The sequence below is a fragment of the Conger conger genome, chromosome 2 (genome assembly GCF_963514075.1).
Source record: "Conger conger chromosome 2, fConCon1.1, whole genome shotgun sequence".
In the NCBI taxonomy this organism is placed as follows: domain Eukaryota; kingdom Metazoa; phylum Chordata; class Actinopteri; order Anguilliformes; family Congridae; genus Conger; species Conger conger.
Window position 1 is genome coordinate 84,956,390 of NC_083761.1, and position 24,200 is coordinate 84,980,589.

The 24,200-nt window shown below is 44.6% G+C and overlaps 1 protein-coding gene across 2 annotated transcripts; it reads left to right on the forward strand.

Annotated features, from left to right (window-relative positions):
- Positions 1-15,710: 15,710 nt before the first annotated feature.
- LOC133121691 (amine sulfotransferase-like) lies at positions 15,711-20,980 on the forward strand. Of its 2 annotated transcripts, XR_009708033.1 has the most exons (8): positions 15,711-15,837; positions 16,028-16,214; positions 17,005-17,213; positions 17,952-18,078; positions 19,133-19,227; positions 19,495-19,675; positions 19,931-20,018; positions 20,175-20,262. XR_009708033.1 is itself a non-coding variant. In XM_061231081.1 (7 exons), exons 2-7 carry the CDS (start codon positions 16,049-16,051, stop codon positions 20,300-20,302), a joined length of 906 nt encoding a protein of 301 aa, XP_061087065.1. In that variant the 5' UTR covers positions 15,711-15,837; positions 16,028-16,048; the 3' UTR covers positions 20,303-20,980. The 2 variants fall into 2 exon arrangements, 1 of the variants encoding a protein (XP_061087065.1); XM_061231081.1 differs by lacking the exon at positions 19,931-20,018 and having other exon boundaries at positions 20,175-20,980.
- The last annotated feature ends 3,220 nt before the right edge of the window (positions 20,981-24,200 follow it).

Below are 24,200 nucleotides of genomic sequence, written 5' to 3' on the forward strand. Positions count from 1 at the left end.
TAAGAATGTTATTTTCCGGAGCGATATTACCAACATAAATGTACGTTAAATGTTAATTTGCTCATGGAAATGTAGGGTAACTTAATCATACGAATTATTGTGTGAAATATTCGTTCATGGAATACATTTCATCTATGTACATGAAATGCAATTAGCTACTTAATTTTCTTTAGCGGCTTGTAGGCTACAACGCTGCCTTTTTGGGGGGAAATTTGCTCTGTGTGCACTTAATTATCCTGTCTGTGATTGATTTTTCTTCCGTTCATTCATTTTTCTCCAGGTTAAAAACAGGAAGTCTTTTTATTTTAGACATGAACTACCACTTTACATGGCTTAGCTAGCCGACTGCCTTTTAGAATGAGATGATTAATGTTTAATTTCCATTTTAACATTGCTTTCGAAGTGAGCGAGACGAGGAAAAGTGAGAAGATTCGGAAACTTCAACAGGAACTGATTGCCTGCAAGGACTCTGCTTCCGAAGTTGAAGACCTTCGTGCGGAGCTGAAGGTAAGATCGGTAGTAGTGGGCAGTTTGGCCAGCTGATTAACAATGATGTTCTAACACTGTGGCACTTGGCATCTCACAGCTACACACATAGTTGTGATTTATGTGGAATCGATTCTGACAAAGATCAGATCGATTGACAAATCGATTTTGGCAAAGTGATGAATGTCCTCTTTTGAACAGGAATTGTCCAGCTGTCTTGTAGAGGAGGCAACTCAAAGCGACAGTGCAACATCGTCCAGGCCTTGCAGAAGTTGCTTTCAGCCATGGGAAATACCTGCCAGAAAGAAGCAGCAAAGGCTGAGGAACATGGACTTCAGGAAGAAGAGCTGGCCTTAAGAAAACTGATGGGAAACATGCCTAAGAAGAGGAAGGACAAAGTGCTGGCTGCTATAGCCGTGACGCTCAAGATGGGTGAGGAGAAGCTGACAGCCATGGAGCACATCTGTCAGGCTGAGGAGGATAAACTGGCAGCTGTAACCAAGCTGTATGAGGCCGCAACGGACAACCTGACAGCTGAGAAACAGCTTGGACAGGAGAGAGGAAAACACCTGCAGACCGTGACGCAGATATGCAGGAACAAGGAGGAGGAGCTTGTTGCCATGTCAGAGCTGTGTCAGACCAAGGAATACAAACTGACTGTCATGACCAAGCTGTACGAGGCTGCAAGGGACGACCTGACAGCTGAGAAACAGCTTGGACAGGAGAGAGGAAAACACCTGCAGAACGTGACGCGGTTGTGCAGGAAGAAGGAGGAAGAACTGGCTGCCATGTCAGAGCTGTGTCAGATCAAGGAAGACAAACTGACTGTCATGACCAAGCTGTACGAGGCTGCAAGGGATAACCTGACAGCCGAGAAACATCTTGGACAGGAGAGAGGAAAACACCTGGAGAACGTGATGCGGTTGTGCAGGAAGAAGGAGGAAGAACTGGCTGCCATGACTTCAAAGAATAAGACAAGCAAAGAGACACTGGCAGCCATGTCAGACCTGTGGCAGCCCATGGCGAAAACACTGGCAGACATGACCTACCTGTACGAGGCTGCAAGGGATGACCTGGCAGCTGAGAAGCAGCTTGGACAGGAGAGAGGAGAAAGGCTGGAGACCATGACGCAGTTATGCAGGAACAGGGAGCAGGAGTTGGCTGCCATGACTGCAAAGCATGAGAAAAGCGAAGAGAAGCTGGCGGCCATGTCAGACCTGTGGCAGACCACGGAGAAGACACTGAAAGACGTTACCTACCTGTACGAAGCTACAATGGACAAGCTGGCTGCCGAGAAGCAGCTTGGACAGGACAGAGGAGAAAGTCTGGAGATGCAGTTATGCAGGAACAATGTGGAGGATCTGGGTTCTGTGACTTCAAAGCCTGACACAAATGAAGAGAAGTCAGCGGCCATGTCAGACCTGCTCGAGACCATGGAGAAGAAGCTGACAGACTTGACCTACTTTTACGACGCTACAAGGGACAAACTGGAGGACCCGGCATGGTTTGGTCAGCAGAGTATGATCAGCCTGAAGGCTGTGATGCAGCTCTTTCAGGACAAGGAGCAGGAGCTGGCCGCCATGACTTTGAAGTTTAAGACAGGCAAAGAGAAGCTGCCGGCCGTGTCAGACCTGTGGCAGACCACGGAGAAGAAACTGACAGTCTTGACCTCCCTGTACAAGGCGACAAGGGAGAAACTGGCAGCCGAGAAGCAAATTCGACAGGAGGGAGGACAAAGCCTGGAGATGCAGTTATGCAGGAACAATGTGGAGGATCTGGGTTCTGTGACTTCAAAGCCTGACACAAATGAAGAGAAGCTAGCGGCCATGTCAGACCTGCTCGAGACCATGGAGAAGAAGCTGACAGACTTGACCTACTTTTACGACGCTACAAGGGACAAACTGGAGGACCCGGCATGGTTTGGTCAGCAGAGTATGATCAGCCTGAAGGCTGTGATGCAGCTCTTTCAGGACAAGGAGCAGGAGCTGGCTGCCATGACTTTGAAGTTTGAGACAGGCAAAGAGAAGCTGCCGGCCGTGTCAGACCTGTGGCAGACCACGGAGAAGAAACTGACAGTCTTGACCTCCCTGTACAAGGCGACAAGGCAGAAACTGGCAGCCGAGAAGCAAATTTGACAGCAGGGAGGAGAAAACCTGGAGACTGTGCATGAGACAAACGAAGAGGGAAAGTTCTTCAGCTAAGGTGGTGGCGAGGGGGTGGGGGGGGTGGAGGTCGAACGATGGGAGGGGGGTGGGCGAGGGGAAGCTGGTCTGCTTATTCATTGCATTTACAAACTCTAAATAGCCGCTCGTCCACTGATAGATGTGATTGAGAGCGTGGCAGTGAGGGATTTCCTTTAGGTGTGATTGAGAGAGCGTGGCAGTGGAGGATTTCCTTTTGGTGTGATTGAGAGAGCGTGGCAGTGGAGGATTTCCTTTTGGTGTGATTGAGGGAGTGGCAGTGGGGGATTTCCTTTAGGTGTGATTGAGAGCGTGGCAGTGGGGGATTTCCTTTAGATGTGATTGAGAGCGTGACAGTTGGGGGATTTCCTTTAGGTGTGATTGAGAGCATGGCAGTGGGGGATTTCCTTTAGGTGTGATTGAGAGCGTGGCAGTGGGGGATTTCCTTTAGGTGTGATTGAGAGCGTGGCAGTGGGGGATTTCCTTTAGGTGTGATTGAGAGCGTGGCAGTGGGGGATTTCCTTTAGGTGTGATTGAGAGCGTGGCAGTGGGGGATTTCCTTTAGGTGTGATTGAGAACGTGGCAGTGGGGGATTTCCTTTAGGTGTGATTGAGGAGTGGCAGTGGGGGATTCCCTTTAGATGTGATTGAGAGCGTGACAGTTGGGGGATTTCCTTTAGGTGTGATTGAGAGCATGGCAGTGGGGGATTTCCTTTAGGTGTGATTGAGAGCGTGGCAGTGGGGGATTTCCTTTAGGTGTGATTGAGAGTGTGGCAGTGGGGGATTTCCTTTAGGTGTGATTGAGAGCGTGGCAGTGGGGGATTTCCTTTAGGTGTGATTGAGAGCGTGGCAGTGGGGGATTTCCTTTAGGTGTGATTGAGAGCGTGGCAGTGGAGGATTTCCTTTTGGTGTGATTGAGAGAGCGTGGCAGTGGGGGATTTCCTTTTGGTGTGATTGAGGGAGTGGCAGTGGGGGATTTCCTTTAGGTGTGATTGAGAGCGTGGCAGTGGGGGATTTCCTTTAGATGTGATTGAGAGCGTGACAGTTGGGGGATTTCCTTTAGGTGTGATTGAGAGCATGGCAGTGGGGGATTTCCTTTAGGTGTGATTGAGAGCGTGGCAGTGGGGGATTTCCTTTAGGTGTGATTGAGAGCGTGGCAGTGGGGGATTTCCTTTAGGTGTGATTGAGAACGTGGCAGTGGGGGATTTCCTTTAGGTGTGATTGAGGAGTGGCAGTGGGGGATTCCCTTTAGATGTGATTGAGAGCGTGACAGTTGGGGGATTTCCTTTAGGTGTGATTGAGAGCGTGGCAGTGGGGGATTTCCTTTAGGTGTGATTGAGAGCGTGGCAGTGGGGGATTTCCTTTAGGTGTGATTGAGAGTGTGGCAGTGGGGGATTTCCTTTAGGTGTGATTGAGAGCGTGGCAGTGGGGGATTTCCTTTAGGTGTGATTGAGAGCGTGGCAGTGGGGGATTTCCTTTAGGTGTGATTGAGAGCGTGGCAGTGGGCAATTTCCTTTAGGTGTGATTGAGAGCGTGGCAGTGAGGGATTTCCTTTAGGTGTGATTGACAGCGTGGCAGTGGGGGATTTCCTTTAGGTGTGATTGAGGAGTGGCAGTGGGGGATTTCCTTTAGGTGTGATTGAGAGCGTGGCAGTGGGGGATTTCCTTTAGGTGTGATTGAGAGCGTGGCAGTGGGGTATTTCCTTTAGGTGTGATTGAGAGCGTGGCAGTGGGGCAGCAGACCTGGGACCGTGTCGGCCACTCAGGGAAGAGGGGCTGTGGTGACGGGTGTGGAATGGCGAGAGGGAGGAGGCAGCTGCCCATAGTGCAGCACAGAGTGTGGGGAGTGTGGAGCACAGGGGGAGGGGGACTTACCAGTGTGTGGTGTAGTGGGTCTCGGTGCAGTGCGGACACTTAAACCCTCTACACCCCACACTGGTAAGTACTCTGGGGAGGGTGGGGGGGGGTATTGCCAGTGTGTGGTGTAGTGGGTCGCCATGCAGTGCGGACACTTAAACCCAGTACACCCCACACTGGTAAGTACCCCCACCTTCTGTGCTCCACACTCACTCCACTCTGTGCTCACTCTCGGACCCTCTCCTGAGCCTGCCCACATGGCACAGACCAGCCCAGACTCAACCACCCCAGTGTGAGAGGGGGGTCCACACACACTCACACACACACACACACGCACACTCACACATACACACTCACATACACACACACTCACACACATACACACACACATAAACACACCCGCACACACACATGCACACACACACACACACTCACATACACACTCACACACACATACACACACACACACTCACACATACATACACACTCACATACACGCACACACACTCACACATACATACACACTCACAGCACACAGTGCGCGTGTATGTGAGTGTGTATGTATGTGTGAGTGTGTGTGTGTGTGAGAGAGTGTGTGTGTGTGTGTGTGTGAATGTGTTTGCGTGTATGTGAGTGTGTATATATGTGTGAGAGTGTGTGTGGTTGTGTGTGAGTGTGTTTATGTTTGTGTGTGACAGTGTGTGTGTGTGTGTGTGTGTATGTGAGTGTGTGTGTGAGAGAGTGTGTGTGTGAATGTGTTTGTGTGTGCATGTATGTGAGTGTGAGAGTGTATGTGTGAGTGTGTGTGTGTATATGTGTGTGTGAGTGTGTATGTGAGTGTGTGTGTGTGAGAGTGTGTGTGAGTGTGTTTATGTGTGTGTATGTGTGTTGCAGTGTGTTTATGTTTGTGTGTGACAGTGTGAGTGTGTGTGTGAGAGAGTGTGTGTGTGAATGTGTTTGTGTGTGCATGTATGTGAGTGTGAGAGTGTATGTATGTGTGAGTGTGTATGTGTATATGTGTGTATGTGAGTGTGTATGTGTGAGTGTGTGTGTGTGTGTGTGTGAGAGTGTGTGTGTGTGTGTGTGAATGTGTATATATGTGTGAGAGTGTGTGTGGTTGTGTGTGAGTGTGTTTATGTTTGTGTGTGACAGTGTGTGTGTGTGTGTGTATGTGAGTGTGAGAGTGTATGTATGTGTGAGTGTGTGTGTGTGTGTGTGTGTGTGTGAGTGTGTTTATGTGTGTGACAGTGTGTGTGTGTGTGTGTGTGTGTGTGTGCGCCTCGGTGTGTATGTGGTGTGTGTGTGCCTCTGTGTGCATGTGTGTGCACCTCTGTGTGTATGTGTGTGTGCCTCTGTGCATGTGAGTGTGTGTGTGCCTCTGTGTGCATGTGAGTGTGTGTGTGCACTGCTGTGTGTATGTGAGTGTGTGTGTGCACCTCTGTGTGTATGTGTGTGTGCCTCTGTGAGCATGTGAGTGTGTGTGCATGTCGGAGCTGATTGAGACGCTATTGGTATGATATACACCTACGTGTCTACGCACTTCCTGTTTGTGGTGTTGTGTGTTTGCAAAGGGACGAAGGAGATTAAGTGTTGTTTTTAAGTAGATTTGCTTTTAAGGTGAAAACCTTTGTTGCCGTTAGGGGACAGAGAGGGAATTTCCCCCTTTTTTTCCTTTGTTAGCACTCGGCTGTATGCCGGTTAGATAATCAGACCCTATCAAGCTAACAAGGTTTTTTTCTGGGGGTTTTCGCCCTCTTGGAAGCAAATCCTGTTGGTAGTTAGTTTGCCTCCATCGGAAGGGTTACCAGTAACTTAGTTGTAAGTATAAACGTAGTCTGGATAATATTTTGGGTGTATTGTTGTCCGGATAAAAATAAAGGACTAGCTAGTTGGCTACGTATTACGTGTGTGTGAGTGTGTGCGCCTCTGTGTGTATGTGTGTGCGTGTGTGTGAGTGTGTGTACCTCTGTGTACATGTGTATGAGTGCGTTGATCCCCATGTGGCCTGGGGTTATTCGGTGGGTGGGGCCACCACACGAGCAGGGGGGTGATGGAGACGGGAGGGGGGGTCAGAGCGGGGCGGCTGCCCTGTCATGAGCGGTTTTAATAATTAAAGACGCTGCTTGCCTTATCCCTGTGTCCTGGCTGTTTGTGGTGGGTGGATTCCAGTACCTGTGGTGGGGGGGTAGCAGGGGAGGCTAGTGCCACTCCTGACCCTCCGACATATGCTCACTACAGACTGCTAGTCTAAGTCACGTATGCTCACTACAGACTGCTAGTCTAAGTCACGTATGCTCACTCCAGACTGCTAGTCTAAACCTCCACTCCTGCTTCGCCCTCATGTTCATTACATTACATTACATTATTGGCATTTGGCAGACGCTCTTATCTTGAGCGACGTACAGTTGATTCGACTAAGCAGGAGACAATCCTCCCCTGGAGCAATGCAGGGTTAAGGGCCTTGCTCAAGAGCCCAACGCCTGTGCGGAACTTATTGTGGCTACACCGGGATTAGAACCACCAACCGTGCGTGTCCCGGTCATTTACCTTAACCACTACGCTACAGGCCGCCCCTCATTAGACTATCATATATGGGCAGCATGGTGGTCCAGTGGATAGCACTGTCAGCTCACAACAAGAACGTCCCGGGTTAGAATCTGAACGGAGCCTTTCTGTATGGAGTTTGCAGGTTCTTCCCATGTCTGCGTGGGTTTCTTCCGGTTTCCTTCCAAATCCAAAGATATGCTGTCAACCGATCCCATACAAATAACTGTGTCCTGTGCTGCCGGATCTGTTCTGGGTGTACCCCTCTGGGGGTGTCTGCTTCCTCCTCCTGGTCTTCTCCGTCCATGCCAGGAGGTCTTCCAGAACAGAGCCATACTGCCGAACATGACTGTGTTGCCTTCTAAGATTGTTATGAAGATTCTTACTTTGACTACAATGGTCCTGACTGAAGCGAGGTTGAAAAAGGAAGTCTTAATGATGAAGTGGAGGATATTAACAGCTAGTTAGAGAGACTGGTCTGTGATTTTACTGCAGAAACAAAGGTCTGGTCTGGCAAAAATTTAAAAGAGTTTTTCATCCACCAGACAGTGGCTGGTTAAACAAAAACAAAAAGTGAAACAATTAACACATTTCCAGAATGGAGAGCTTGTGATTAATGGGATCTGTGACTTTGCACAACACCAAAGACACACCACTGAGGGGTCACTAGTACCAACACTAGATTCTGCACTGCTGTATGCAGATTGGCTTTTTGTTCGCTTATTCTGCCACTAATTAAACAACGGTGAGCCAGCCTTATTCAGCGCTTCCTCATAACTTCTCCATCCAATGGAGTGGACAAGCCTTTGGTTTCAGATTAGAGATCTCCAATGTTGAAATGTTCAGGTGATTTTTGTCCACAAAAGGGAGCAAAAAAGCGGTAGAATCTGTAGTAGCCAACCCAATTCACCACTCCACCATCAGGAAAAGAGGTCCATCATTTTTATGTTTTATTTTCATTTTAATGCCTTGACCTATGATGTCATTGAGTTTAAATGAAGTATAAAAGTATATCATCATAATAATAATAATAATACATGTCCTCCTTCTCCATCTTTTGGCCACATGCTTTTCAGATAGGCCTACAGTAAACAAGCAAGTGAACACAGACACAGGTTGGCAGTGTGTAAAGGCTTGAAATCCACTCTAAAATTAAGCACCCCCTATATTTAGCATTGTACTGAATCGAAATAACCTTTTATTCTATGGAAATTGTCTTCCAGACCGCTAGGGAGAGCTTCTTGCTCGTGAACAATATATTATGCGTTTTTTTCGTGGATTTTCAAATAAATCTACCGTTGAAACGCTAAACAACTTCATCACGTGTCGTGTCCCTTATTATACACTACAGGTTGATTAGATTTCGAAAGGATAACAATATCTAGCATCTAATTATTATAAAGGTTTTGATTAAGTTTGTGTACTGTGTTAAGAAATGAGTTTTAACAAGCGCTGTCCAGTCTTCTTCGACAGAGCTAGCCACTAGATAACCACATAGCTAACGTAGTATGTGCTAATACTAATGTTCCGTTAACGTTGGTCACATGTTGGGATATATAGTGAATTATCACGAACGTTATTCTAAATTGAGTGATGTATTTTCAGTTTGAATCCTTTGAGGTTTACGTTTGGAATAACGTTATTGGTGCAATGATTCGGTGTAAGATTTCTGTTAAGTAAATGGGAAGACTAATAGTCTGACGTGACGTAGCAGATACATTGAAGAGTTGATAAAATGGCGGTCGCTGTGAGTTGGTTCATCGTAAAGAGTGATTGTTGCAGAATGAGTTCATATACAAATTATACGGAGTTCATGAATGTGTGTTGTTAAAAAAATTCTATGGGTTGTGTGTTGAAATGAGATCTCAACAACTAAAATAAGAGTGTTGATAATCAGTAGGATCAGTAATTAATTTATTAAGAGTATGTAGCAGTATGCAGCAATCTCAAGGGTCTAATCTAGTGCATTAATCACACTGAAGAGTAATTCATTTAAATGCTCTATTGTTGCCCTGTGTGTGTATGATTTATGGTTATTGTTTCGCGATACCTAACTAACCTAAAAGGAGGGAGTTCAGCACATTATTATACATTATATTATACTGGACTGTGTCATTACATGAAATGCGAAAATAAAAGGTTATTAATTTTCTTACTGTAACTACTGATTAAAGGTGAAAAAGTTTTGCTGTCATATGGAAATTTCCATTGGTTTAAATACGTTTACGGCTGATGGAAGTGAATGAAAGCATGGATTACATGTGTCATTGTTAATTGTTATGTATTTGGTAATTTAATTACCTGAAGTGATACGAGTGTCATGTTTTGATACCACTTGTGTGTGTATAACTGATGTATGAGGGATTTAAAAATAAATACCTTTGAAATGCTAAACAACTTTACCACCTGTTGTGTCTCTTATAGGGTAGGTGCAATCCGTCCGAAATTGTAAAATCAATGGATCAAACAGGGCAAAAACGGGCGTTCAAATGTCAACGCCGTGAATCAGGCTCAACTTATCACTGTTGTGTGCCTTACTGTGCTAATTCGGCGCGCTATAATTCTCTTTTAAGTTTCCACGTATTCCCTAGTAACGGCGAGGAAAGAGCTAAGTGGCTAGCGAAGATTCGGAGGGATGCGTTTACCGTCACCAGGGGTACAAAAGTGTGTAGTCGGCATTTTGAACCGGGTTATTTCACTGTGCCAGCTACAGGTGTGCATCTGGGGGGAAGGTTATTTGCCTGGTTGTGGTCAGCGGTTGCTGATACGACAGTGGACTTCCTGCCTGGACCTTTCCAAGTGCAGAGTCCACCAACGGGACCTCACTGGAGATGCCCATAGTGGTAATCAGTGGTGCACAGGCCATGTCTTTATAAATCTCTGACACTTGCAGAAGAGAGAGGTCTGGTAGTTCTCCTTGATAAGCCTTGTAGAGTGTGCTCCTGTGTAAACATAAAAACGTCATTAAGAGCATTCTCTAACTTTCTGTTAATAATGTGTTGGATTACCTTTTGATACTTGCTGAATAAGGGAATTAACTTGCTGATTAATTGTATGCACCTGCAGTACCAGATAACTGGATGTGCGAGTGGTGTTATCGTAAATTATGTGTCTGATTTACATTTCAGAACTTACCTCACGCCATCAGCCATCGTCGTCTGTGTTGGTTTAGGCCTCGCAGACAAGGCAACCATTTTGTCCACTGGGCCTGGCTTCACACCCTATTTAATTGAAAGACATTTGTTGAGATATTGATGTCATGCGCTCTTATGTAGGCCTTCGTGCTCTTATGTAGGCCCCTCCTGATTTACCCCGCCCCCCCCTTCTGATACCCCTATCCCTGCCTAACCCCCCCCCAAAAAAAAAAAAAAAAAAAAAAAAAAAATTGCACTTATGATGACGACTATATGTTTAGAACAGCAGTCCAGGTGTATTTTTCTAGTTCGGGATGTGATGCTTTGACTTGTGGTAGAACCTATGCACTTGTAAGTCGCTTTGGATTAAAAGCGTCTGCCAAATGACTAAAATGTAAATGTAAATATATACATACAACGTACCATTGTTCTTGGCTTGTGCCAACGCTGCTCACTCTCTGTGCAGCTCAGGACAGGCGGGACCACTGGAGTCTTCAGCTGCGAGTAATGTGCGGACTGATACAACAGAGCTACAGTGTGGTTGCATAAGGCAGTACCAGCGACACAGGAGCACTGTGCATGTAGGAGCTCCACAGGGCATGAGTCCTTCAAGATAACCTGAAATAGTAAGGCATAGAAAATGCATGTCATGAAGATATTGTTCATATTTCATTAAAAGGTAGTAGAATTGTCGGTCTTCATTTGAACATTTTGAATGATTTGTGATTAAGAAAGAAGAATAAGTTGAGACAACGCTTACATACATGGGTTCAAGGAAAACTCAAAATCCAAAGTAGCATTTCAGCAACACAGATCTCTGCATTGGACATGCATTCTAATAAGTAATAATATTTTTCATTTTTAATTTTTGGTTCTGGAAACTGTCTCAACTGATTCATTTAAAGGAAGTATGAATATATGTGGATAGTAACAGATAGGAACAGTAAGAAGATGAGTGAGGGGAAGGTGATAGTTCATAAGGTGAGTGGAGCATTTAGCCATGCTAAACATGCTGCAACTAAATTTCAAAAGTGTGAACATACAAATCACTGACTGGTGTTTTGCCTAACATCCAAACTCTGGCAACACTGACTCCCCAGAACATGACTGAGAACTAGAGCTAGAGCTAACTAACTGCGCATCCTCCTACTCTCAAATCGTGCGGTTTCTCATGCTTTCTCATGGATCTGTAGCAGGTCGCCCTGACGCTGACCTCTCCTGTACTTTTATCTTTGTTTGATACTGAAAAAAAGACATATTTACGTTAGACAAGAATGTAACGTTACTCATTTTGTGAATTGTGAATGTAGATGTAAGTTGGCAACATTAGCTGACTAGTAAAAACAAAGTAGTAAGGTAACGTTAGTTGCGAGGCAGCCAGCTAACGCTAGCTTAGCTAGCGCTAGCTAACTAATGACGCCGTTACTCACCCTCATAGTTGTCGATGTAGCTCGAAATATACATTTTAAACCCCTTTTCTCTTTTGCTCGTATGGGCGACCGAGGAAGCACTCACGATGCGGTGTACATCGTTTACCGTGATTTTCGGGAGGTCCTGCAAACACCTAGTGTAAAACGAAGACATCTCTTCTAGCAACAAACCAGACCGGAAGTTCCGGTGCAAGCCGGAAATCGAACGACGCCATCTTGCGCACCTCTGTTGCACCTACCCTATTACACACTACAGGTTATCTGACCTCTGACCCCTAGCAGAGGGCGGGTAACAAGTGCATCATTGCAATGCCTGAGAACAGATGTTGCAGGAACGTCTGATACTTTGGCATTCATAAATTCTCTGGTAACATCCTCAGTGATGGTTATGTCCCGTACATTGGGTCAGCATCTGTGGGGAAAGTCACACACCCTCAGTGCAGCAGCATCTGTGGGGAAAGACACACACCCACAGTGCAGCAGCATCTGTGGGGAAAGTCACACACCCTCAGTGCAGCAGCATCTGTGGGGAAAGACACACACCCTCAGTGCAGCAGCATCTGTGGGGAAAGTCACACACCCTCAGGGCAGCTGTCCCAGATTGAGGTCCTCTGGCTCTGGCCACTGGCCCTTCCATCAGGCCCACTGGTTCCTCAATGTACAGATATGTGGTGAATCATAAACTTGTTTCCCAACTTAAGTGCAGCTGACGCCAGATAGAGTAATGCTGCCCCTTCAGACACTTCACATTCACCCTTGGTTGTGTTTAAAACACAAACATCTATTTCTCTCTTTCTTTCTCATTGATATTGGGGTGAGGAAAAACATTGTTCTTTGTTATAGTCGTGTTTCAGGGGGCATTTTCATGGTTATTGGAGACTACTTTCAGTTTAATTACGGGCCGATTTTAAGTAGAGGAACCACTATGGGTTCTGCTTCCAGAGTTCTCTCTCCTTTCATCACACACGCACAGGAGGGAGACAGAGTGCTACTGTTGCTCCCAATGTAAAAGCACTACAGTACTAGAGTCTGGTGTTGAACTCAGACCTGGCCAGTGCTGACTGTTTGAAGCAACCGCACAAGGGAGCACAGAATTGGCCACAGAACAGATCAGTGGGAGGGTTTCCCCCGTCTTATCACACAAGAGCCTTTTCAAACTCTACCTTAGTCCTCCCTCCTGATTTCCCCCGCCCCCCTTTCTGATATCCCTATCCCTCTTGTCTAACCCCCCCCCCCCCCCAAAAAAAAAAAATTGCACTTATGTTTGCACTATATGTTTAAAACAGCACTTCCCTTGTATTTTCCTAGTTATGGATGTGATGCTTTGACTGCCAAATGACTCAAATGTAAAATTTAAGAGCCTTTCTTCTGCTCACCTGCAGTCTGTCTGCTGTCTGCCTGTATTAGCTGAACAGGATGTACAGTCCTCCATCACAATGGCTCTATATCTGAGTGATATCTCCTCTCCAAAAACATTGTGGCAGTGACCCGATCATGCAGATTCCTCCTATACAACATCCGGAGAATTCACCCCTTTCTTACCCCCTACTCGACCCGACTCCTGCTCCAAGTGATGGTTTTCACCCGCCTGGACTACTGCACCTTTCTCCTGGCTGGCCTTCCAGCGTCCACCATCAGACCCCTCCAACTAGTTCATCCAGAATTCAGCAGATCATCGGGTCTTCAACCTTCCCAAACGCTCTCATGGCATCCCACCCTGCCTACTTCTCTCCACCGGCTGCCTGTCACGGCTTGCGTCTAGCAGCGCAAAAAGGTTGTAGGTAGACAAGGGCGCCCTCTAGCGGACAGTGCCTGGAAATATATTAGGAAACAGCTCAGGGGCCTCATTTATAAACGTTGCGTAGGCACAGAAGAATGCGTACGCCACTTTCTAAGCAAACTTGGCATTTATAAAAAACGAACTTGACGGGAAAATGTGCGGTTCTCCACGGAAACTCTGACCCATGCGTACGCACATTAACTGGAGAAATGAGAAACTGTGCCTTTAATGCTCGTGACGTAAGCCCAGGAAAACGGGAAGTCAAACAGGATGTAAAAAGGTATAAAGATTTGCCGGGAGTTGTGGCTGGGTATGGCTGCTTTAAGGACGTGCGTCGTCCCTGTTACACTTATGAAAGTGTTGTATTGTTGAATCTCGCTATACGGGTTCTCTCCCTTCCTAAGTGCAACACAACATTTGGCGACGAGAGAAGTCGAAAATGATACACAACAGATACCACTGTGTAAAATAAATCTAAATTGATTGTTGTTGATTGTACTCTTAAAGGGTTCTGATTTTCTGCATGTTTACACTAGGACTCGGAACTATACTGTCCTCTCAGGTCCTCTGCACTTGTTCTTGTGTTTAATTTGCACTTTGTTGTACGTCGCTCTGGATAAGAGCGTCTGCTAAATGCCATGTAATGTAATGTAATGAAATATTACCTCTCACGTATCATATATGAAGAGTTAATTTGCAAAAACGGATAAAAGCCTCTCTTACAACGAATAAACAAACAGCTGCTTGATTGATGCTCCCTGGAGTGCCCAAAAAATATGATTTAGGATGATAAATATAAACGGAGATGTTGTTGTAAAATAATCCCTCAAATATGTAGACGAATTGTTAAAACAATACTTCATGTTATTAAATGTATTCTCATAAATAATATGGTGAACACTGATGCCGTTTACAATGCGTCAGTCGGGCAGATACGAGTGCATAGTTTCATATATTGCTATCATATTCATATATTATGTTTTATAATGTGTTTATTGTTATGGATTTTTGTTCGTTTTATCTCTTAATTTTGTAACTGTGTTTTCAATGGTGCTAGACAAATAACGTGTATTATTATTATTATTATTATTATTATTATTATTATTATTATTATTATTATTATTATCATCGTCATCATCACATTCGTTGTGCAGAACTGTTCGTCATTTACAATCAATCAGGATAATTCCCACACCTGTAGCTTTTCAGAGGCAATCAAATGGCTGAAATCCCTTTTCTTGGCCTTCTTTTCAGCGTTTGCCATTGTCGTCTTCGTGAAATGCATATTCATTAGGGGTGTTTCACTGCCTATTTGTGGGCGGGACATGAAGCTGGCAAAGTTGCGCCACATTTAGAGTTGATTGTGATTTATAAAGGAAAACTGGCGTGGGACGTGCGTATGCACTGTTTTATAAATCAGAATATTGTTTTGCGTACGCACGTCCTAGGTTTCATGCTTACGCAACCTTTTGACGTGAATCCTAAGCACAGTTTTATAAATGAGGCCCCAGAACCCTTACAGGGGCAGGTCATAGCTAATTGACAGTTCTCATTACCACGCCAGTTCCAGAGAACTTTTATAATGGGAAATTTAGGCCTAAAATTTTTACATTTTGTTTTAAAATACATTTAAATGACTGAATTATAATTTTAAAAAATGCACATTTATTTTTTTGTTGCCTAAAGACAACTTGCAAGTGTAACACTGTTACTCCTTTAAAAAGGCAACCTTTCAAAGTATCAAGGAATTTATTGCATTCATCATAAAACATAAAACTATGAACAGGGTTCAAAGGTTTCAATCAGTTATGCTGCAGGTGTTTGGTTTTTATTTTGCCAATTTGCCAATTAATGTGGCTAAAGGTGGTGCAACCAGTTATTAGGTTTAAAGGGGCAGTTTGTTGTTGACAGGGGTGATTTGGGTGTTTGATACCTTTTTTCGTGAAATAAATGAAATTGCAATTTCAAGAAAATGTTTTGTGTTTACTCAGGTTCCCTTTGTCTAATGTCACATTTTGTATAAAGATCTGAAACCATACGGTGTGAGAAATATGCAATAATAAAGGAAATCAGGAAGGAAGCAAATACTTTTTCAAGGCACTGTATGACCGTATAAACACATTGTCAAGTACCCTTAAATGAACTGCTCTCTTCACGCTGGAATGCAGCTGTTTTCCTGTGAGCCTGATTAGATAAGCATGGGGGACTGTAACTGTACTCATTCTGTTGTGTAGCGTGTGGAAATGGTCATGTGACAGGGAGGGGGAACAGGCCTGGGAGTGGGGCGTGAGTTTGTGAATGTTCAAAGGTCGCCAAAGAAAAAGTTTGCCTCAATATGCGCTGATTATTCTCTGGAATACATTAACAGCTTAGAGCACTTTGACATCAGTGATATATATTGACATCGTCGTCACGTTCCTCAAAACCGGTGAGACTTCTGTCACTGCATTTATGCCCAAAGTTTATGTTTTTTCAGAATAGAGCAGTGGTTAGTGAGATGGTGTGTGTGTGTGTGTATATATGTGTGTGTAGGGGTGCATATGTGTCTATTACTACTCCATATTTGTCCGTGGAAATTGAAGCTTCACATTGTTTGAGTTCCCCCTTTGTATTTTCAGGTCATTTCAGAGTTCAGACTGATGGCTCAACAGGAGTACAAGCGTCTTAGCGATGCCTTGTTCACGTACAAAGGAATTGTCTACCCTGTTTATGATGATGTAGAACTCTCTCCGGAATATCTCGACAGCATGGAACACTTTGACATCAGAGACAGTGATGTTTTTGTCATCACTTTCCCAAAATCTGGTGAGACCTTTCCTGGATCTGATTTCTGCGTGTGCAGGGCTCAATTCATGTCACCATGGAGTTGCCGCTGGTTAATAATTCCCTCATGCCTATATCAACAGCGCTCATAAAGATAGTCTTAAAGGGTCATTTCGATCTCGTTTCGTTCGAACACTTTTCGTTCTAAACATTCACAATGGTGGCACGTTCACCAAGAAGAACCTCTCTTGCAAATGCTGATTTCTGCTGTCTGAGTGTGATTTCACCAGGTTGTTTAGGCTAGCCAAGTTACTGTGTAACTTGTGTAACTTGGCCAGTTGAAATCTTACCAGCCGTAGAGGCTTTAGTTTGTTGTTAGGACTGGGTGGTGGTACCACCAATTTGACCCCAAACATAAAAGCGGTCATGAATTCTAAAAATAATAGGACGGTTAAGTTGGCAGACCATTGTAACTACTTCATTCATATCAACATGAATGTAGACATAAATGCGTCTGTAGACTTACCTCAGGAAATGGGCTACTGTATCCAACTTGGCCAGCCACTAGTAATTCTGAACACAGTGCCAATATCTACAGTATCGCCCCCTCACATAATCAACACACTGGCTGACATGAATACACTACAAAAATGACCCTACGTCATACCTTTTTGAGCCCAAAAATCAATAATCAATACGACCACAGCATGATGGTCCGATTTTCTATTTATCTGGTTCTCTCTCTCGCTCTCTCTCTCTCGCTGATGATCACGCTCGCTCTCCTTCTTTCTCTCCCTCTCTCTCTTTTTCCCTCCCTCCCTCCCTCCCTCAGGCACAGTATGGACCCAGCGCATTGTGACCTTGCTGTATGAAGAGGACTTCCCAGACTCTGTGGACAAGAACTCATTTGAGCGCATGCCCTGGGTGGAGATCTTGATGCGTGACATGGTGGGCTACAGCAAACGGCCATCGCCCAGACTGTTCAGCTCCCATCTGCAGGAGCACCTGGCCCCCAGAGGCCTGCAGGAGAAGAAGGCCAAAGTAAGTTGTCAGGTGGAGGTGCCCCATGGACATCACACATTGTACTCTTCATTTATGTCCATAGGCTGTAAGCCTGTACACCCTGTAGGTCAGCGCAGGCTTAGTAACTGTAAAATTTTGGGTTCTAGAGCATCGACTAATGGCAGGAGTAAATTCACATTCGGTCCCCCAAGCTCTTTGTGTGTGGATGCTACGTTTAATCACAGAGCTCTGATTTGAGTGTGAGTGCAGCAAGCTGACTCACTAGCTTAGGACCTCAAAGTTCTTTTGTACTCGACACAAAACGTCAGAAAATAAAAGTCTTGAATCCGAAGTTCTTCGTTTGTCTGTTTACTTATGAATTACAAATCATACAGTATACAAACTTAGGTTCTTTACTTTTCTTATACACCAACTGTGTAGTTCTGTGTAGTTCTGCGTAGTTTTGCGTAGTTTTGCGTAGGTCAAAAGACTGTGTTGCTCCAAGGTCCAGCGGCTTCTGGCTGTTTCGCGGGGTTTCGATTATTTTATACTAACACTAACAGCCAATCAAATTACATTATTCTAGATATCACTGGTCAACTGTTTACATTCCAATTTCGAACTCCATATGCAACACAGGTTTTCTCAGGTCTTAGCAAATAAATTCAAAATATTATGACTTCCATAGAAATGGCTTCAACATTGAGATTAAATGGATCCGCGGTTTCATTCATATGTGTGACACTAAGCTCGCTGCATCTGTTTTTTGTCGTTCAGGTCATCTACGTCACCAGGAACCCCAAAGATGTCCTTGTTTCTTACTTCCATTTTACAAACTGCATGCACAGACTGGAGACACACAAAGACCTGGACGAAACGCTGGATAAGTTTTTCACCGGTTGGAGTAAGTGTCTTTCAGACAGCCATGAATATTAACATTTAACATGAGAGAGGATTATAGTGTTAATTTCCTTGTCCTTGTAATTGGGGACTGTGCATGAAGGCCCAGCTGTAAATGATCTAGCATGACTCACTACCGACCAAATAGCCAGGCAAGGAACAACAATGTATGCACAAACAACAGGGTGCTAATGAGAGAATCTTGGTGTTTCGCTGAGTTAGACCCACGACACCTCCAGAATGCTCAATGGTGAAGCCTGGTATCCCAGACCCCCATCAGAAACCCCTCTCATTAACCCCATCAGAAACCCCTCTCATTACCCCCATCAGAAACCCCTCTCATTACCCCCATCAGAAACCCCTCTCATTACCCCCATCAGAAACCCCTCTCATTAACCCCATCAGAAACCCCTCTCATTACCCCCATCAGAAACCCCTCTCATTACCCCCATCAGAAACCCCTCTCATTACCCTCATCAGAAACCCCTCTCATTACCCCCATCAGAAACCCCTCTCATTACCCCCATCAGACACCCCTCGCTTACCACTCGTGTACCCATGCACAGAAAGACAGACATCCCCAGTGACGAAGGCTGTGACTAAACTCACTGGCATCGTGAAGGCCTGCTCAGTGCCACCAGTCCTGTGTTAATTTCTAAAAACGCACTAGCCTTATCTAGCTCATGTCTAACTGACATCAAACTAACTGCACAGCCTGACAGAATTCTATGCTGCAAGGTCGCAGCTCCATTCAAACTGTAGTCTTCACCTACCGGTTGCCCAAGGTTCTGCAGAGTCAGAAGGATGTTGTGGGTGGCTTAATTTGGCCCGCTTCCATAGCCCACTAGTCATGCCAGCTCATATTCCCTCTTTCCATATTCTCCCAGCTCCATCCACATATTGCTGCCTCCCTCCTCTCTGACACTATAGCTTTTTTAAAAATATCTTTCAGTGGTCTTCTCAATGGGTAATATTAACCATCCTTTTATCCATTTTAATTTTCATCTGGTTCAGCCCCCTAACCCCGAATGATTTCTTCTTTTAACTGATCCTTCCAGCTATTGGTGGTTCCTGGTTTGACCACGTCAAGGGATGGTACAGCAACAGAGACAAGTACAACATTCTCATTCTAAGCTATGAAGAGATGATCAAGGTAACTTGGGGGGCAGGGGTAACTTGTATACACAATACCTCCCTAGACACTGTGGTCAAGAGAACATAACATTTATTTCCACAAAATGAGAATAAAAAAGCTGAATTGAACAGGTGCACAATTAAATAAGCGCCGAAAAAGCTACTCAGGATTAGGATAACTTGCTTATTTTTCTGCATAAAATATTTCATACAGCTTCCAGAGAGTGGCTCAGTTTCCTACAAATGGTATCACTCTTTGTTTTCATTTTGACTTTTCTTCAATCAGGATCTGAGATCCGTTGTTCTGAAGATCAGTGAGTTTGTGGGGAAAAACGTGTCCGATACAGCAATTGATGAAATAGTCGATCGAGTCACTTTTAAGAAGATGAAGGACGATCCTTTGGCAAACTATGAATTCATGCCAGATCATATCAAGGACAAAGAGAAGGGAAAGTTTCTACGCAAAGGTAAGGAAAAGATTAACACAGAAAAGAAGCCTCTTCTGATCAGAATGAAATCGCCTGATATCATATTCATGGTCATGTACTCTCGCCAATAAAATAACTGTTTATTTCAAAAGCTCTACGATTTACAGCTGTTGCTACCAATTCAGTTTTACCAAAGAAAAAAGAAAGAAAGGAAAAAAAAGGACCAAAAAAAGCACTTTGTGTTGGACCCCTAGTAATACCCCTAGTAATACTCATTCAAGACTCTCCAATCAGCCTAACCCACACAAGCACGGGGAGAACATGCAAACTCCGCACAGAGAGGCCCCGGCTGACGGGGATTCGAACTCAGGACCTCCTTGCTGTGAGGCGGCAGTGCTACGCATTGCACCATCCGTGCCGCCCCCTAATAATACTTGAAATATATATATATATATATTTTTTTTTTACGTCACAATATAACTAACCCCTGCTACATTAAACCGAAGGTCATAGTTGTCTGTGTGTCGTTGTGATTCAGGTACAATTGGGGACTGGAAGAACAACCTTACGGTGGCTCAGAGTGAACGCTTCGACAAAGTCTTCCAGGAGAGGATGAAGGACTTCCCTCTGACCTTCGTCTGGGACATCAGTGAGCTCCATGGCTGATGTTTCAGATGTCCTCTACAAAATGTACAGAATATACAGTGAGGTCTGTAAGTACCTGGAAAGTGACACAATTTATGTTCTTTAGGCTGTGTACTCCAGCACATTGGATTTGAACTGTAACTGAAAATGAGGTCAGATTGCTACCTTTAATTTGAGCCATTTTTGTACTTTTGAAGTTGTAGCATAAGAAAATTATCCACACCTCAGATTAGTGTGATTTTGCATTGTAAACAGGAAGAACACAAAATGGCAATTCAATTCTTGGGGTAGTGCCTGTTGTTTTGGAGGAACTAACAGTGTGACTACTTACCCATGTGACAACTTAACCCACTCTCCCCTACAAGTGAATGATCAGAAACAGCAGAGAAGTGAGTGGTTCAATTACTTTCGGCCCCCTAAAATAGTGGGACAATGTGTAAAAAGGGATGTGATTCCTACATGGATCATCTGATATGGAGGTAAACGTGGTCACATTAAAGGTGCCAGCCTACACTCAGTCCTTTCATCTCAAAATCAAATGTGCTGGAGCACAGAGCCAAAACAAGGTAAAACAAAGTAATTGTGCCACCATCCATATCTGTACTTACGGACCTACATATCTGTGTTGCATAGTTGCTGAATGTGTTTCATTTTGTAGCTTAAGAAAGCATTCTTTAATTTTCAATTTAGATAAATAGGATACGGGAGTAGCGGCGGCTTGTAGCGTAGTGGTTAAGGTACATGACTGGGAGCCACAACGTCTGTGGTTCGAATCCCGGTCGAGCCACAATAAATGATCCGCACAGCCGTTGGGCCCTTGAGCAAGGCCCTTAACCCCGCATTGCTCCCCGGGCGCTGCACTGTGGCTGCCCACTGCTCCTAGGTAACTAGGATGGGTCAAATGCAGAGGACAAATTAACCCACAGGGTTCAATAAAGTATATCTTATCTATCTTATCTTATATTGCCAAAGAAAGTTTCAAATGTTATGCGATAAAATGCAATATTCAGTGGGATGCATGTTGTGTAAAACAAATACAGGGCATGGTCCTCACAGAAGTTTGTTCTTTAAAGATGATTTATCATTTTAGGGGGATTTAAATTCTTATGAACCATCAATGTGTTTGAAATTCTGTTTTTGCGACAGAATAAAGTCAACCACCTATTGTGCGTGCCTTTTACTTCTAAGGAAATGCAAAATTCTGAGGGAGCAGGGGCGGGAGACCAACAGCGAAGGGATCACAAAGTTACCAACGATAAGTTGGATAACCACTAAAATAGGCTCACGAATGTGGGGCCACTAGGAGAAGAATATAAAACAGAAAACAGGAGAGAGACTCCCTGGCGAACTGCCCATTGAAACAAAACCGTGAAAAAGTGCAAACTAGCACGAAATCCCCAAAGAAGTGGACGAGTTTTGTGTGAGAAAATAACTGAAAAAGGGAACCAAACTCCCCGGCGATACGCCAACCGAATATCTGACCTGAGCCATGACAAAACGAGATTTGACAGGCAGTCTGGAAAGGGCTAAAGCGCCAAACTCTTCCTCTCGCTCCTCTAAACAGAAGCGGACCTAAGCAACAAAAATAGGGAAGGTCCACAGGAACCAACCAACCCAAAGGAAACAATATTGGTCCCTACACTTCTATCTAATTTCGAAACTGAATGCTTTTCAAGACTAAAAGCAATTCAGTCCTCCAACAACTCCATACCTCTACACCTCTACACCTCCACACCTCTACACCTCTACACCTCTACACCTCTACACCTCTACACCTCTACACCTCCACACCTCCACACCTCCACACCTCTACACCTCTACACCTCTACACCTCTACACCTCTACACCTCTACACCTCCACACCTCCACACCTCTACACCTCTACACCGGCTCAGTGCACATGTCAAAATGAAACACTAAAGCTCAGAGCAGTGCCAGGAAGAGATTTGAATAGCTCTCCACGCAGCTGACTGCAATCGGCCATGATTACACCCGCATTCCACATCCGGGAGGTAATTTCTCCTGCTGAACGTGGCCGGCACGCCCTCTTGAGGTCTAAAGAGGTAAATACTGGAATTTCCAGAAGTAGACAGCGAAAACCATGTTTTTATTTTAAATGTTCATGAATTTGAACAAGTTACAGAAGTTTCTACTAGAGTGGACACCATACATTAAACAAAACTAATATAAATTTAAGAATATTCATTCATTCATTCATTCATTCATTATCCTAACCTGCTTATCCTGAACAGGGTCGCAGGGGGACTGGAGCCTATCCCAGCATACGAAAGGCAGGAATACACCCTGGACAGGTCGCCAGTCCATCGTAGGGCACACACACCATTCATTCAAACACTCATACATTCATACCTATGGGCAATTTAGACTCTCCAATCAGCCTAACCTGCATGTCTTTGGACTGTGGGAGGAAACCGGAGTACCCAGAGGAAACCCACGCAGACATGGGGAGAACATGCAAACTCTGCACAGAGAGGCCCCGGCCGACGGGGATTCGAACCTAGGACCTCCTTGCTGTGAGGCGACAGTGCTAATTTAAGAATATTGAATATACATAATATTGTTTGGAAACTTTTGGCCTCCTCACTTTGCTCTTGCTATCATACTGATGCAAGTGAATCTTGGTCTCATCTATCCACAAAATATTTTTCCTGAACTCCTTTCAGTACTTCTTAACAAACTACATCCTGGCCATCCTGTTTTTGTGGCAGACTAGTTTTTGTGGCAGACTATGGTTGCTGGTTCAATCCCACCCTGGGTCTGTCGAAGTGAGCAAGAGACCTAACCCCCAAATTCTCCTCATGAGCTAGTTCGTGCCTTGCATGGCAGCCAATTGCCGTCGGTGTGTGAGTGTGTGTATGAATGGGTGAATGAGAAGCAGCAATTGTACAGCGCTTTGGATAAAGGTGCTTTAAAAATGCCAGCCATTTACTAGTGGTTTGCATCTAGCAGAGTAGCCTCTGTAAATCTGTTTGTGAAGTCTTCTGCTGACAGTAGTCACTGACATGCCTCACGTTTCTGATGTGTTAAGACAGGTGTTTTGGGGTTATTCTTCATTATGTGTTAAAAACATGTTGGGAGAATGAAACGTTTCAGAGGGGTGACTTTGGGCTTGTGGGCGATGATCTTGCACAGGAGATGGGACTGTATGGTATGTATAATATAAAAGTATTATATTGGTCTGTAGTCATGTACCTTAACCACTACGCCACAGGCCCAGTCAGGTACATGACTGGGACACGCAAGGTCGGTGGTTGGATCCCCGGTGTAGCCACAATAAGATCCACACAGCTGTTGAGTCCTTGAGCAAGGCCCTTAACCCTGCATTGCTCCAGGGGAGGATTGTCTCCTGCTTAGTCTAATCAACTGTACATCGCTCTGGATAAGAGCGTCTGCCAAATGCCAATAATGTAATATAATGTAATGTAATGTCAGAAAGAGCATAAAGGGTTTTCTTCCAGTCCCTGAGACACAACGACACACACAATAAGGCTAACTATCATCTTCAGTGCAATGTAACAGTGGTAGCCAATCGCAGTGCTTTATTTAAAAAATATAAATATCACAATTCATCATCAAAGTTCTATTGACATTATTTTTGTCATTAGGGATTAATTTGATAAGGTAAAGACGTCCGATACACTCTCAGAAATAAAGTGACAGTGGAGGTATTGTTCTTCAAGGATACAAATGTACCCTGAAAGTACTGTAATGTTCTCTTTGGGAACAAATGGGAATGTTCTTTAAGTAAAAGAGGTACAAATGAATTATATATTGCTAGCTTGGGGTACTGTAAGTACCTACAGGGTACTGCCCCAGTGACAATCATTTGTACCTTTTTAGCCACTTTTCTGTGAGCACCCTCGGGGGGATGGGGACGAGGCAGGTCTTTTAATCAGGC

Excerpts from the sequence above, each read along its gene's own strand:
- LOC133121691 (XM_061231081.1), top strand. The coding sequence starts at position 16,049 with ATGGCTCAACAGGAGTACAAGCGTCTTAGCGATGCCTTGTTCACGTAC. Across the intron at positions 17,214-17,951 it reads TGCAGGAGAAGAAGGCCAAA|GTCATCTACGTCACCAGGAA; the intron begins GTAAGTTGTCAG and ends TTTGTCGTTCAG. Across the intron at positions 18,079-19,132 it reads TAAGTTTTTCACCGGTTGGA|CTATTGGTGGTTCCTGGTTT; the intron begins GTAAGTGTCTTT and ends TGATCCTTCCAG.